The sequence below is a fragment of the Lutjanus erythropterus genome, chromosome 22 (genome assembly GCF_056507025.1).
Source record: "Lutjanus erythropterus isolate fLutEry1 chromosome 22, fLutEry1.hap2, whole genome shotgun sequence".
Taxonomy (NCBI): domain Eukaryota; kingdom Metazoa; phylum Chordata; class Actinopteri; order Lutjaniformes; family Lutjanidae; genus Lutjanus; species Lutjanus erythropterus.
This window is the reverse complement of record NC_139338.1, coordinates 17,817,045-17,834,054: the sequence shown is the minus strand read 5'-3', so window position 1 is coordinate 17,834,054 and position 17,010 is coordinate 17,817,045. Positions and strand designations below refer to the sequence as shown.

The 17,010-nt window shown below is 41.2% G+C and overlaps 1 protein-coding gene across 1 annotated transcript in view; it reads left to right on the top strand.

Annotated features, from left to right (window-relative positions):
- The window catches only part of plxna4 (plexin A4), a 311,022-nt gene that overhangs the window by 277,926 nt on the left and 16,086 nt on the right, over positions 1-17,010 (top strand). The window contains exons 25-29 of the mRNA XM_084711313.1: positions 229-388; positions 5,445-5,548; positions 8,476-8,575; positions 12,071-12,261; positions 16,483-16,652. Coding sequence (XP_084567439.1) covers positions 229-388; positions 5,445-5,548; positions 8,476-8,575; positions 12,071-12,261; positions 16,483-16,652 — 725 coding nt within the window. The remainder of the gene's footprint in view (positions 1-228; positions 389-5,444; positions 5,549-8,475; positions 8,576-12,070; positions 12,262-16,482; positions 16,653-17,010) is intronic.

The window sequence follows — 17,010 nt, the reverse complement described above, 5'->3', positions numbered from 1 at the left end:
ACATGCATTGGATATATCGCAGTGTATCCATCTCACAGAATCAACTTAAGAAAAGGTGCTTTCATCTTTCCAGGTTGACTACCACAGTTGAAAATATAGCAAGAATCCTTCCCTATAGATACGCGGAAAACATTTCCCTCGTGAAATATAATGAAAGCTGTGTTTTGGGATAATGTTTCACCACCCCCGCCCCCCTCACACTGGCAGTCTTGTGTGTTTCTTCTCCAGGTGGTGAACTGCATTCATCCAGAGAATGAGAAAAGCCCAGAGATCCAGGTGAAGGTGTTGAACTGTGATACCATCAGCCAAGTGAAGGAGAAGATCCTGGATGCCATCTACAAGAATGTCCCACACTCTCATCGCCTAAAAGCCTCCGACATGGACCTAGGTACAAATATTTGTCTTGTCATATATAAATAATGGCAAATCTTTGCTAGAGGTGTATGAGGTACTTATCGATGATTAGAGTATTACCTACAGTTGATGCTGTTTGGCACAACCCCAGTTAGGAGAAGCATAGACAGGCAAAGCAATGAACTGCTGTGGAGAGGGTCAGCAACAAGTGGCATTTTAGCCACTTAAAAAAGGTCTACCTGAAAAAAAATCAACATCAGTTTAAGTGTACACATTTTTAATATTTTCACCTCTTCGCCTTGGAACCAGAGAGCCTTTTCTGACGCACAACCACCATTATATGAGCCAAATGCCGCTCTTTCCAAACTAGCCAAAATCAGTAATCTAACCTCACAGAGCACAGGAGTTGCTGGTCCTAACGCTGCCTTGATCTGTTAGTTTGTTTGTGTTGTTGCGTGACTGGAGTGAATCATAAACAAACTAAAAGATCGAAGCAGGGGTAAACCAGCGTGTCCTGTGGTCTGCGAGGTAAAATTACTTGTAAAACTACACTAAACATTTCACTAATGGAGATGGGTTGGCTTGGAGAGAGCAATGTTTGGCTTATATAACAGCAGGTTTTCCACTGGTTACCCCTTTAAATTTCTAATTCTGTCCGGGTTGTAATTTGATGAGAGGTCTTGCTCCCGCACATCCCTGTAGTTACCCTACAGCTTGTCAAAACATTTCTATCCATGCAGCATTTCCCATCTCTGTGCCCAGAGAGAATCAGGCTGAACTTAGACACCCATTGATTTTTACAAAGGCTTCCCCACCCCTCCCAGCCCCTCTTTAAAAGTACAAGTCTTCTTAGATATAAAGAAGAAGCTTTCTTTTCAACCTCGGAAGACTTGACTTCCTGGCTCTCTCAGTCAGATGTCTGAGACTGGTCCCCCCCCCTCCCCAAACTTCCCATCGATTGACTCTCTTGCCGACTAGCGTCTGAGTCACATGATTGATCAGCTAATCAATTGAGACGCTCAGTGATCTCTTGCCTACAAAATCATTTTTCCTAGAGTTCTTCTCTTTTTTCTTATTTCCTTCTCTCTGAGTTGTTTAACTTTATTTCGTGGGTATCTCTGTTGCATCTAACTTGGATCTAATATATTTGCTAATTACTATAAGGGACCGCTGATAGGAGAGGCTGCAGTGATGTACGTTCTCTGTAAGAAATCTAGTGATCAGGCGGTTTGGTACATCTTGTGCTTGTGAGCATAACAATATTAACCATTATTGTTTGTCTGCTGATACCTACAGGCTGTCTCTGCACCATGTGCAATGCTTTTTATGGTTTAATATTGCCAGATGGATTTTCTAAGCCCCTGTTGTGTGTTCGTAATAGCATATTTATAACCAATGCTGGATCTAAGATGGGCTGAGTGCATACCGTGGGGAATCTGCCCGTGTGATAGCTAAGTGAAGAGATTGGTTTAGCCTTTTGACGACATTCCTGGATAAAATTGTTTTATGGCCCCCTTTAGGCAGGAAGTGTTGTCCTATTATTGTTTTATTACGAAAGGGAATTGAATATTGTGAGAGTTAGCCGGCCACTCGCTCTGTTTTTCTGTGATTGTGAACATGAATAAGACAGAGAGAATGGGTAAATGCAAGCTCATGAGAGAATGTGGGTATGGAATTGAATATTTGTTTCAGTGCTATTTTTACATTGTGTATCTGACATTATGCACAGATTAGAAGAAATATCAGTACCATTCTACTCTAAGACTACCATTATAAATGGTTTGTAATTAAATAATTGGTTGTAAACACTTCATAAATCATTAATAAGCTCTTACAACACATTATATAAAAAGGGCAGCAGTGACCTGTTGCTTGCCAAATAGTAAGCCCTCATCCCTCAGCTTACTATGTCGTCTCCATCAGCTTCATCACACATTTGTTAATAAGTTGGTAGCATTAACCACTGTAAGCATTTCTTAATAGTCAAAAATGCAGATGGATATGAATTTGGATATTTTTCAAAAAATGACTTAATTACAGTAATTTCAGTAGTTTTAATTAGTTATTTCTCCTGCAAATTAACCGATCAAATCACCAGACTTTGGCAATTTTATTAACTTTGACCTTGTCAGCATGCACTATTCAACATTTTATATTTAGGCTCCCTTTTGCAAGTTATAAATGGTAGTAAGTCATTAGTAAGATTAATTAGTAGTAAGTAATAACTGGATCCTGTCAAATAGTGAGCCCACATGTTGATGTGTGAAAACTGTCTTATAACTTGTTTACAATGTATAGTTTTTATTAAGGATTTGTGTTTTACAAAAATGTGTTTATATGTAATTAATAACTTAATTAACAAGCTTAACTTTTTAACTTTAGGTTTATTGGGCAAAATTCAACAAACACATTCCAGTGTATTACATCAGTTCTCTTAAATTATTTTCGTTTAAGTATAGATCAAAATCTTTTACATAAATTTTTATATAAATTGATGAGATGCAAGCCCCCTGCCTCCCCCATCACCTCCAAACAAGGTGACCATCAGTCTATAAACAGAGAGCACGTTTGACAGATCTTTTCAGACCTGTAGGGTTTTCTTTTTTTCTATTGTTTTTATTTCAAAGTCACGCTGTTATAATTAGCATATTTATTTTGACGGTAACGCTTGAGTGGAAACAGGTCCTCTGTCTGATTGTTTTGTTATTTTGACACACTTTTAACTTGCTCTTTGTATACAGGTGATGTCAGTTGTTCCCAATGATCTCTGACATACACACATGCACACATACACACACACAGACTGATTGCAGTGGTTGATAAGGATAATGGGATTGTGGCAGGCCTGTCCTGAGACAGATTGGCCACGAGTGTTGTTATCCCAGATATTGTTTTTAATTTCCCTCTGCTGCAATCCACAGTTCCCCGCAGGGTTTCAGAGGAGATGGGGCCTGAGAACAAAGAAGCTCGGCCCTGTGTGTGTTTGTGTGTGTCTTTGTGTTCGATGTTGCTGGTAGCAAATGTGTGTCATGCATCTCTGTGGAGAACAACAGTCACCTTCAGCCTTTCTCTTCACCATCAGCTTCGATACACTCCCTAAAGCCCTTATCTCTTCGGCTCTGTGTGAGTCTATACACACTGTTCTCCTCCCGCTGAGGAGCACCACTGGATTTGAGAATGGGAGACACCTCAGTTTGCTCGGGTTTCTTTTATTTATTCCTTTCTGTCTTTCTTTTTTTTCTCATTCCTTCATTTGTTTACTGAGCCTCGACTGGAGACGGGTGCTCATTTGCATCTTTATGGGAAGATGTACTGTATAGACAAAAACAACAGGAGAATCTTTATTTCCTGCAGATTTTTCAGATGCTAACACAATTCTGGTCGATCCTCCTAAGACAGGCCTCATCATGCACCACAGTGATTGCCGCTTTGTTTTCCTGTTTGTGATCAGAATAGGAGATGACAGTGGCCGACTCAAGTGGGAAGCACAGCAAGGGAGGCACAGACACAATAACGTATTCATAAAGCCCATGATGTCTGCAGAAAGAATAGAGGAATCATCTGCCTTGTTTGTTTTCGAGATGGCTTTCCTTTTTCACTTATGATAATGTTGCCGGGGCATTGTGAGATGTTTCTATCAAAGCTTTTGTTTTGTTTTGTGCTGAGGTTGCACAGATGTGGGAAGCCCGGTGTGTATGTAGTGTAGATGTAATTTGGTCGTAAGGTCATGTAAATGCTGTCGTGTTGTGCAAATGAAAGACACTGTCATGTACACTATGCGTTACGTGTTGAAAAGAATGGGAATGGGCTTTCTAGTTTTTCCACGTCCTGTTGGTGTGTGTGTGTCAAACACTGGAAATGTTTGTGAAAAGTTTGATTGTGGCAGCGGCAGCTCACAGTGGCTATGATTAACTTTATTAAAGACTTCACTTAATAAGCAAATTTATTACTGGTCAGTTATGACATTCTAAGGTCTGTTATATATATATATAGCAGAGGTATGTACAGTCTAGATTTGTCAGTAAGTAAAATTGTGTTAGTGTTTGCATTATTCTTAGAGTGATATGTTATATTTTCTAAGTGTGAATGATTTCATAGATGAGTTATAGTCAGAGACAGTATATCTTTTAAATCAGACTTTCTTACCATCTTTCTGACATCTTTCATACCAGCTAGATCATCACTGAAAATGTCCTGGAAAATGATCTAAAAGGGTGGGAACCCTGTGAGAGCAGCTAGACAGAGGGCTCAGAGCAGAGGACAGGGTTCACCAAGGGGAGAGCAGGGACCAGTAGCACCTTCAGAGCGCAGAGCATAAGGGCCAGTGCTGAAGATGGAAAAGGAAGTGCACAAGCCCTGAGCATGCAGCTGTAATCACATCCATTGATCGCACCAGCCAAAGAGATGGAGAGTTAAGAGCGAGAGCTTTATTCTAAAAAAAAAAAGAGGAGAGTGGGTGATTAATTCAACTCGCCTCTTGTTACTGTCTCTCACATGTGCCATTTCTCTTGTGGTTCTACATCACTTTGCCTTTCTCTACCACTCCTACTCATAAGATGTTTGTGTTTTTGTCCTCTTTTAGATTCTATTCAGGCTTTTCACAACAATGTGAAATGATTTTTCTGAAGAAAAACTTCAGTCGATGAAGATGGAGATAGTGACAACTAGTTTTCTGGCAGACGAGCCATCAGAACTTTTCAAACTGTTCTTGCCTTCAGTTATACAGCATCATTTCTTTTCAAATTTGACTTAAACATATTGATTGTCACTACAAACATACCTTAAGCATTTAGAACCAACTGTTTATTTGTCTTGTTAAAAAAAAACACAGCTGTCTCCCAAAAGGAAAAACATTATGACAACCGCAAAAATCCATTGTTTCTTGCATTAAAGCCATTTCCACACTGCAAACATCATTGCAAGATTTTGAGATATCTTGACAGATGCAAAGAAGAGAAGTGAAAACAGAATCTCCTTGCCAGAGAAAATAAATATGAGTAAAAAAGTAAATACTGTCAAATGAGTATTGTTGCATGAATATGGTTGATAATATCCTCATTTTTCGTTGCTGTTTCTCTTTCCGTCTGCAGAATGGCGTCAGGGTCGAGGACAGCGCATGATCCTGCAGGATGAGGACGTCACGACAAAGATCGAAGGCGACTGGAAGAGACTGAACATGCTGGCCCATTATCAGGTAAAACTATGACTCTGTATGCTAAAATATAGACAACTGCAACCTGCATTAAACTCATTATATTGCCCAAAATCTAAAAAATAAAAAGTTTTACTTCCAAAGGACTTCAGCCAAAGTATGTTTCCTTGGGGTCCATGTTTGTCTATGGTGTTGGACACTCATAGAAGAGAATGTGCAAATTATTTTAATAAAAATTCAAAGCTGTTGAAGTTTGAAGTTTAGAAGTACAAAGGGTTTGTAAAGTTTTAGATCTCACACAGAAATGAGTAAAAGAAAGATGGCTATCTGCAGAGACTTGGCCCTCTGGAGCTTGTAATAGATAGATAACATCTATTATTTGAAGATATTCACATCTTCTTTAAAGAAAAGTACAGTTGTTTTCATCCCATTTCCTCAGCAAAGGTACATAAACTGAATGCTGAAAAGCATCTCTGACACCTTGAGAAAATGTTTAGATACTAAGCACAAGGGCCTGATATTTTGTATTGAACTTTTCTTTGATGTTTTACTTATTTTACATCCCATCATGCCTCTATATAGAGTCTACCTAGCTGTCTCTGATGGCCTCTCAACTCACTTCCACCTTTTCCTCTTAGACTGGGTGACCTGATGACCTTCACTAAGCTCCCAAACTATCTAATGGACATTTCAGTCAAAGCACTTTCTCACCATTTACCCAAGTCTTCAGCTGACAGGGACCTCCCAAAACGCACACACACACCAAACACAAGTTATCTGTCAGGTGAAGGGGAATGAGGCAGGGCAAGGTGGGATAGTGACCAACAACAGTGACACTTGAGGGTAAGCCTTGAGGGCTTGAGATAAAATCTGACATGCTGGCTAAGTGTCATCTTTTTTCTGATGAGGATTAGTGTTGGCATAGATTTCATGTACAGAACAGACACATCAGTGGTCACAGTGAATCGGTGATTGGCGATATCATCATCCAGTTGCCCAACTTCAGTATGCAGGTACACAAACTCAAACTACTGCCAACCTTGGGACCTCAAAAATAAGGAGGGTTTCAAAACCAAAGTTGGCGATCTGGGGGTCCTAGCCCAGAAATATTTGAATTTCTGAGATGTATTTCCTGCCTGCAGATGACCTATAACTGATACATATTAGTTGGAAAACTGGGACCACAACATTTAGTCTTCCAGTTCAATTTCTAAGTAAGCTGCCACTGTCCCCTTCAAGTGCAGTTTGCGTGGCGCCTAAATTACATGTCAGCATCAGCGAGTGTCAAGTGGCTCGATGAGTACAAGGCACGGATGGAATGGCTTAGGGAGCCGATTCAAATCAGAGATAAGATAATGAAGACAGAAGTTAATTCATTTTTTTTAGACGGGGAAATAAGAGCATCTTATCCTTGACAGACCCCAAAACAATAGAGAAAACACTCAAAGTTTGTCAATAAGCTAAATAAAGGGACGAGGACAGGAGCAGACACATTCAGAGTTAAGTCAAGGACATCTGCAATTCCACACTCCACTCATGTTTTTATAACTTAATTTCACTGAGATATTTTGGCCTCAGTTTGAAGGTTAAGCGTATAAATCATTTTGTTGGAGATCTTGTCGCTCCACTAATCAAATCCATTGATTGATGCCAATCTAGATGTGTTACCATGTTAGGGATGTCCTCCAGACATGTGATTCAAATATCGTTTGTCTTATTAGGAGGTAATATGACTGACCAGGCGCACTAAATAGAATCATATGCTCTGCTTTATTAAACTAATCTGGTTTGATCCGCCACTAGTCAAACTCAAACCCATTCACTCTGCCTTCAGTTAAAATGTGACAGTTTGCATCACAAACTTTTAAAAGTTTGATTCCTTGTTCAGGAAACATTACATCAACTTGGCATTTGCGATATCAGATCTTTGTGTTCCCATAATTAGGAACATATCTCTCCTCTTTTTTTCAAGAAACCATGCCTGCAAATGTTATTTCCCCAAATGACACTCCTCCTTTTCATTACGTTCCATTGTGCTTTGCTCGTTTTAGATCCATTCAACATGTAAGAGCAGTGATCAGGGAACATGCTTAAGGCTGCTGGAGAGTTTGGGGGCTCCCCACAAAGGAATAACAAGATCTGCCCAGTGGGCCTCCTGCTTACAATAATATAAACGTATTATGCGTAAGGAGCAGATTGAGTGACTGGATGAAATAATGATACAATCTTAATAAGGCCCTGGTTCGTACACACACACATGCACACACAGATATATGCACGAAAAGGCCCCTGGTCCTTATTCTTCGTCCCATCCACCCACACTCTGATAGAGATCACTTCAATTAACCCTGCCTTAGCCTGCAGCAGCACGGGTAGCCAGATTATGCAGAATAGGGGTATATTTTGTGTGTGTGTGTGTGTGTGTGTGTGTGTGTGTGTGTGTGCGCTTGGCTGGGACAGACTACATCCCAGTTGCATTAATTGAATCTTGTTTGGCTGACTGGGGAAGGAGGAGCGCACAATTTGCTCATTCATTCATTCACACACACTTATTTACACATAAACCAACACAGACACATGCACGCTGCTTGATTCTTCACACCTTCATACACACACTCCCAAACACACACTCACACACTACCCAGCCCTAGAGGAAAGGTATTATTGAATAGAGACTGTGGGACGTCCCCTCTCACACAGGCCTCTACGATGCTCTGCTAAACTCTCCCTCCCCCCTGTCAGTCATCATATGTCTGTGTGGGCTGAATGGAGCACATAAGGGTAATAAGATATTCTGTTTATCCACATGAAACCAGAATAGATGGAGAGAAATATAGAAAATGACACCAACACAGTGATCTATGGGTTTTCTGATTGGTTGTGTTAGAAATATGCAAAAATGAAAAAATAAAATCTCTGCTAAGGGGTTTTGTTTTTCCATTTGCATAAAAAATATGTCTGTTTTTCAGGTACCTGATAATGCAGTAATGGCCTTGGTTCCCAAGCAAGTTACAGCGTACAATTCAGTAAACAACTCCACTGTGTCTCGAACTTCTGCAAGTAAATATGGTAAGTCAACCTGTTTCTGTGCATCTTTAAGTGTCAGTGTTATCTGGGGCAGAGAGCCACTTTCTCACATACTCACACTGGTACTGCATGTACATTTTTCACAACACTTACAACATAGTCATTGTTTCATGTTAAATGGTAACTTCTGTAGCACTTTCAGTGTATGCACTTGCCCTTAAAAATGATGTTGCAGGTCAGATTCTCTTCTGCCAACTGCAGCATTCTGCCTGCTTAAAAATCATTGTCCCCATTCGTCACAAAAATACTGGAATATTCCAGGTTGAAAAATACTGAAGTTACCCTTTAATATCAAAAAGAAATGCAACATGGACCTCTTGTCAGGTACAGAGGAAAAGTATGTCATTTAAATTAAATTGTCATGCCTTCAGTCATGAAGGTGCCAAGTCATGCACATCTCAAAATGATTCTTAAAAGCACTCAGAAAAGAAAAAGAATTTAAAAAACACAGGTGGAAACTAAATGGTCGTGAGCAGTGGATGCTCCCACCTGATATCTGGTGATGAGCATTGACAGGACCCTGCATGACAGTGCTGACAGACCTTGAAAGACAAGACACAATTTAGAGTAGTTGAAAGGATTTCTCAAACATAACAAGAGACCAAATGGACTTTTTCTTCTGTTGTTGTGGCCTCTTGAGCATTCAAAGTACTTCCATGTGCCAGTGTTTTTTCCGCCTGTCCGTCTGCTCCACGTCTCCTTGAACCTGAGAAACCATCAAGTTAGTTGCTGATCAAAGGGCCGGCCTCCGTGTCCGCAAACACTTCAGACACATCAAATGTGGTGCCACATTATTAGCATTGCCTCATCTCCATACGGTCTCACCTCGCTTCTCTCGGCTCCAAATTAGACCAGATAGGACGAGGTGCAACAGAAAAGGGAGGGTGGGAGGACGCCAGGAATATCTCCCTCCACAATTTTTTTAAAGGATTGACTTCAAACACAAGTGTGATCCACTTCACAACCGGCGTGGTACTTGAGAGTGACTTTGAACTCTTTCCGAGTACAATGGCCAAATAGTGAAGAAAGAGACAAGGCTGAATATAATATAGCTGCTGAGCCGAAGAGGGAGAGTGGAGCAGAGGAGAAAGTTGCAGAAAAAGTAGAGAGATTAAGACAAACACTGTGTAACATCGTGAGTCAGACCATGAAAGGAGAAACCTTTGTGTCTTTGATGTAATGTTTCCATCAAAAACCACAAGAAGAGAAAAAAAGAAACACCAGAAAAATAACACCTCCTTTGCGAGGAGCTGGATCAGAATAGAATCAGAAATCTCTCTCCTGTGTATCCCTGACTCCGCAGCACCCTCAGCTTTCTAACTTCTGAATAAATAATTAACACAAAATAAATATTCTACCCACTCTCCCGCATACAAAGACCCAGCTCACATCCTCTTGCCCCCAACACAACCTGAAAAACAGCACATTTGTCCAACGTCCCTGAAAAAATACAATACCAGCCCCGTGGAGTACTTGACACAGGTCTTAAAATAAAGCTGCTGTTAAATATTGCTCACTGGAGCACTCTATAGAAGAGACAAACACTTTAGTTGATCATACTGTAATTAAAGTCGAGATGAAATTAAAAATGCTTTATTTAAAAACCGTTTAGATCACATCCCCAATCATATTGTGCCCCTATTAACAATATATGCCAAAATAAACGCGAACCAACCATTAGACAAGGAATACAGTACAGTACAGTGTTTCCAGATGGAAAGGCAGCTTTACTTGTTGCTTGTTAGTCATGCAGCTACTTTGGCTGATTCAGCCTCAGGGTTCCAGGAGCCAAACCCGACGAGCAAAGTACCTTTGTAGTATATTTCCTGTCCCCTGTTAATGAATGGCTGCGCTGTACCTGTGCAGTGTTACACACACGCACATTCAGCACTGTTGACTACTACAAGTCCCTCCATAGTTGCCTCCATAGTTTTTTACAGGAAACATACAAATATGCAGAAGTAAATAGCATTCTGATTTGTGTTTCATGTGGACTTGGACTTTGAGCAGCACACTCATACACTCAGTATCTGATATCTCCAGCTGTCTCTTTTTCCCTGAACTCTCTCCTCCTGCTTTTCTCTCTGGACAGATTGATTTCTGTCACGGTGAAAAACACTTTTTTTTTCCTCCACTCCTCTCTCCAAACCGCACCCACTGATCAATTTTTTTCACACTGTGTAAACATTCATTGAGCCATGTGTTTGGAAATGTCATCGCCACTCCGGCCATTGGGTGGGCCATACATATTTCATCTCGTCTGACACCTGTTCGATTTTATGTCAGCTCGGCGATGCCATGTCTTGTCCCCAGGAGAAGAAGGCATGAAAAATTAACCATGCACACTGTCTAAAAGTTTCATATCCAATCTCACAGACCTGTAAATTGGAAGCCACAAGCCCAAAAAAACTGTCTTCTCTAGCTGACATGCAGGTTATGGCTTTCTCTGCCTCTTTCGTGAAGCGACAGGCTTATATTTTTAGGGTGTTTTTTTAAATTTTGTTTCTGTGTTTGCACTGCTTTTTTTGTTTGCTTTCTTTTCTTCTTGTTTTCCTCACACTCTGCTCTTATTAAGGTTTAGATGTGTTTTGTTTCTTCTCAGTGTTTAGACGTAGGAAGGGAAAACCCAACAAAATTCATCTTTTTATTTTAAGGTGTAAATAAATGTTAAAAGGAGAGTTGGTATTTTTTTGTGGGGTTGTATGAGGTACTTCTCCACAGTCAGTGTAGTTGCTACAGTAGATGGTGGTTGGCACACCCCCAGCTTGAAGAAGCAACAGGATCTCCACTGTAGGAAGCTCAGGAGTCAGCAGCAAAATGTTAAAACCCTCCTACTACATAGAACATGGGAATTGCTGTTCTACTGCTGCATCAGTCGGTTATTATTTTAATTTTATTGTGTGACTACAGTGAATCCAAACTAGAATTTAAAGCACCAATAACCCAAACAGAGTTACAGACAGAGGCAGTGGTAGACCAACAACTTTCTTGTTCTGCGAGCTGAAATGACTGATTTCATCCATGGAGTTGGAGTTAGAGCTTGACTTGTATAATGGCTGTTTCCCATGGGAAAAGGCTGTCTGATGGCAAAGTCAATATGCTGAATACAGCGTACACTTCAACTGACAAAAAAAAATTATGAGGCATCAATATGTCTTGCTGCTGACCCTGTCCACAGCACTACATTGCTTAACTTTCTACACAATACTTCTGCTGCTTCTCCAAAGTGGTGGCGTGCCAACCTCCATCTATTGTAGGTACTACACTGACTATGGATAAGTACCGACCTACGTCAAAAAAATCTGAACTATCCCTTTCATAAATTCACATTAAACATTACTGTAGGTAATAGTCACAAACAGATGGAGGTTTAACTTCTGGGTGAAAACAAACACTGATTGGACAATGTGGTTTTCTGACCTTAAACACATCAGGACTATCAGCATTGCATGAACTAATGCATGTTGTTCTTCACAGAGAACATGATCAAGTACACTGGAAGTCCTGACAGCCTGCGTTCCCGCACTCCCATGATCACTCCTGACCTGGAGAGTGGGGTAAAGGTTTGGCACCTGGTGAAGAACCATGAGCATGGAGACCAGAAGGAGGGTGACCGCGGCAGCAAGATGGTCTCAGAGATCTACCTGACACGACTTTTGGCTACCAAGGTGAGCCAATCTTACATTTTGTCAGTTTGTTTATTCATTGGTACTGGGACATACTATCTGGTGACTTATTTCTCGTGCATTTTGTAGGGCATATGATTTATAGCAAAAAACAGTTACACTTTTAACTGCTGTACGTTTTTTTCTGAAGCAGTTCAGCAGGTGAAAGGCTAAAAGGTCATTATAACCTTCACCCTGCGTTACTATGACTCAGAAAACCCTCATTTTATTTAAATATTCATGTTTACTTTGGATGAGTCATCTCAGTGGAAAAGATTATTCAAATGTATTCCTCTATCCCCTCAGGTGAGAAAGAGAAAATAGATATTTCTGTTTGTTTTCTCTTTTCATTGCTGTTGCGTTGACGCGGCAGCATATCAAAAAGGGTAAAGAAGAAAAGACCCATGAAGCTCGTGAAGGTGTTTCTGTAATGAAAAAAAATGATCAGGCAAAAATAGAAATAGCTATAAAATGAGTCTCTTTGAATGTGCCTCGCGACAATGGCCCCCAGAAAAGAGAGAAAAAAAAAACAGTTAATTTGGTTTGAAGGGAAATGTGACTTTGATCCAACAGCTGAATGCAAATTTCCCCACCACCTCCCTCTTTTTCTTTTTTTCATCAAGACATCCACTCTATCAGACGTAGACAGAGCCGTACAGCCAAGGTAAAAGAAAGAGAGAGGCTATGATCTGAAAAGTGTTCAGCCTGTAATTTTTTGATTCGGGAACATTTCAGTTTGTTTTTTTGATCCACTGCCTGCCTTTGTTTAGCGGTTCACAAAGAGAACATCGGCTCAGTTCTGTGTATGTGATGTAAATACACATTGGCAGGAGTCTAAAATGGAGTGCCTCAACGCAGTAAACACATACAGTCAACAGGGCTTTAGCTGACCGCATGAAACTCACATGTCACATAGGACAAATTTAGTCTGGGTTAAATGGCTGTAAAATGTCAAATAAACACTTCCGTTCCTACAAATATTTCACAATAAATGTCCCAGATTATTTTGTTATTTAAAAGCTTTTAATATGAAATTAAATGCTTATTTTATTTTTATCAGTGGTAACTTAACATGCCTCCTATGTGGCTAAACGTGAGCATAAAACAGTAAAATAAACAAACAGCGATGGGGGAGAGAAACTAAACTACAGACCACAGAGATTCATTAAGAAGCAACAAGAGTACTGAGAGCTGAACACTGAGACTTTTATAAACCTCTTTCTCTCTGCTCTCCTGCTCTCACATGAGTTATGTCTTGCAACACACACTTGTTTGAGGGGGAGGAAGGAGCTTATCATGGGTTGGGCACATTTTGTGCCCCTTGGTCCATCTTGGGCGTGACTAGGTACAGCTTGGCAAATTTTAATGCAAATCAGCGTGGCATTGTCTGATTCAGTGCAGCCAAAACTGTTTGCAGCGCCATGTTTCTACAGTATCCAAGAAAAGATAAACACATTTTTTGCAAGTTTCACTTCCACCACAGGTTCACCTACATGCCTGGAAGGGAAGGGTGACTCAAAATGCCTTTTGTCTTTCTCTCTCTTCATCAAAATAGACAGTGACAACAGGTGGCAATTATGTAGCATAGCTGTCAAAAGTTTACAACATCGGCTAGCATTAGCTACTAAAAGCTACTAGTCATACAAGACCAAGAAAGTTGGACGGGAAAACCTCCTGTACGTATTGAACTAAAAAAGTGCATTTTATTTCTTTCAACTTTTTATTTCTAAGAGAAATTATTATTTCTTCCTGAAAGAGTAACCAAAATGTTACTGGAGGAAATGTGTTGAAACACAGACATCACAGGCTAAGCAGACAAACAGCTGATCACTTCCCTCTGTTTATATTTGGCCGAACTAATAACTGTGCAGATGTGTGGGCAGATGAGCAAAATCAGGCGATCAATTAAAGCGGATAACTGAGACAGTGACAACAAGAGGGCAAAAGAGGTATGACAGTGTTTGTGAAACAGGACATGATAGGCCACATATGAGAGAAACTAATAAACAAACAAACGTAACAGGAGGCAGGAGGGGAGGATGAAGCAGTCGTCACCATGACACACACCATGTAGCCTCCACGCACCAACACACGTGCACACATGTCACCTCGTGGCCTCTGTGAGCCGCTCTATTTCCCTGCCATTATCCCATTCCAGAGAGCAGGAAGGTGGCTTCTGACTGCAGACAGCACATCATCTTTCCAGATGGATTGTTTTTGTGAAATAACCAGTTTATCTTGGCCGGCCATCTTTCTTGGTGAGAAATGATTGGGCAGACAGGCAGTGTAATTGACTGCGTTTGGCTTTCACCTTGCCAATAAATACCTCTCCCTGGCAACGCTGCTGACGTCTCTCATATTAGCTCCATCAGTGTCACTCTGACTGAGTGTGGGTACGGGGCATGTTCATGTGTGTGGAGAGCAGAGGGGCACAGGGAAGGAAAGCGAAGAGTGTGTGTGTCCATCTCTACCTCACCATGTATCCTTCTTCATCTCTCTATTTCTGTTTTCAGGCTCCATCCCCGCCGTTCTGATTATTTGCTCTCCTCTCTTTTCAACGTGGAGGCAGACGGCATCATAACATCCAGATGACACATTGTGTTTAGAGTGCGGCCTAATGACGGGGTAGATGGTCGTGGAGGCGGGGGTGTGTTGGCAGTTTCAGCTCCACCGGGGAACAAGAGAACCCTGTTGACGATGACAGTGTTGATGCAGAAGTCCCCCTTGAGATAGATGATGACGTAAAATGTCACAGCGCTTAGGCACACACGCAGGTTTTGGTATCTGTACACACACAAGCACATATGCATCCACACATTGGCAGCTAATGCAGAGTGTCACTGGGACGGCACGTGGGCTTGATAAAGAGATATGAGATTCCATCTTCATAGAAAAACGATAAGCTGTCGGGAATGTGGGCCACATTAGAATTATAGCCGTGATTGTTGGACTAACAGGATTCTCCCTCCCACTCTCTTCTACCTCTCTTGACTCGGTGATTCGGTCACCCGCTCCAACCCAAATTGGATTTTTATTTGCCAGTGCCTGTACACACCTCATCTGCCACACTCAATGGCCTCTTCTCCTGATAGGAAACCTCTGTCGTTTCATTTCCATCCCCTCGCTCTCGCCTTTTCCCGTGCATCCCATCAGCTCATTCTTTACAAGAGGATTAGATTCTCTCACTCTCTGTCTCTCCTCTCTCTTCTCCTCCTCCTCCTTAAAGTCGCCAACATTAAATCAAATTAGGGTCAATGGTGCAGTGTGGGAGCTAATCCGGCAGCACAAAGAGGCTTAGGAGATGCGCCTCCTGTTCCCAGATATTATTAAAAGTCAGCTGTGAAATAACAATTTCCCCCATCAAAGCTGCAAGCAGATTTAGAGGCCAGGGCTGTGAGATAGGAGTCGCACATAAACATCGCAGCTAAGGGACATGCACTACACAACTCATAAACTCACACAGGTAAAAGATACACAAGTTTATGCCAATCTCTCTGACAACAGTTGGCACTGGTATGTTGCAAAATGTATTAGACAGAGACAATCTCATTTACTGGTTCTGTGAATTCCCGTTCAGTATAGATACTGACCTAACATACTGAAATTGTAATATGTCTGTACAGTTCTGCACATTTTCATATTCCATAAAAGTTATTACTCTTGGTTTTGTTTTGTTTTAAATATGTTTATTGGGGTTCATCATTACATATTAATAAAATGGTCAGGCAAGTCAATTTATTTTTATATAATATCTTAAATCACAATTTGCCTCAAGAGGCTTCACGATCCGTACAGCATGCAACACCTGCTGTCCTGTAGGAGGAAAAACACCCAAAAAACCCTTTTAACCCTTTTAAAAACCTCAGGGAGAGACAGGATGGGCAGACGTGCGTTATGTGCACAGAGCAGAACAGCGGAGTTGCAATAAAACAAATTTTGATGACAAAATTTCCAAGAATGTGGATCAGGGGGACTGTGAACAACGTCAGGTGTCGCCCGAGGGACCTGAGCCATACGAGCTCCTCTCCACCATGGAGACCTGGAAACACATGGACTAAAATAATTTGTAATCTTATTCCAGTTTCTCTGCAGGCAAGAGGAGGTTCATCCAGGATTTGAACTCACAATCATTCTTCTTCGTCATTATTGTTTTTGTCATGATAAAAGACCTGGTTTAGGCCTTCATATGATAAGTTTTCTATCTCTCCTCTCCCTCCTCTGCAGGGTACGTTACAGAAGTTTGTGGATGACCTGTTTGAGACCATCTTCAGCACAGCTCATCGAGGCAGCGCCCTGCCACTGGCCATCAAATACATGTTTGACTTCCTGGACGAGCAGGCCGACAAACACAACATCCATGACCCGCATGTCCGACACACATGGAAGAGCAACTGGTGAGTTGAGCAGTTTTAGCATGCACACATGTCTGCAGGAACAGAAAAGTGTACACAGAAAAGACAGAATGGGCTCTGGTCATGAAACTGGTGAGGCAGTTCCTTGGATCTTTGATAGACAGAAGAATGAATTGATTATTTGTTCACCAGTGTGGCGCCGTCGGCTCAGTTTGTGGCCTTTTCTTTCTGCACTGTTGTTTAAGGCACTGCAGACATAATCAGTACATTTTGGCACATTTCACATGGCATTGCTCTGGTATTGCCCTGTGTCAGTGCCAAGCTTCACCACACGCCTCTTCCCTTCCTAATATCCATTAACCACAGGGGCGTGTAATCTTCATTAAAGCCAACCACAAGG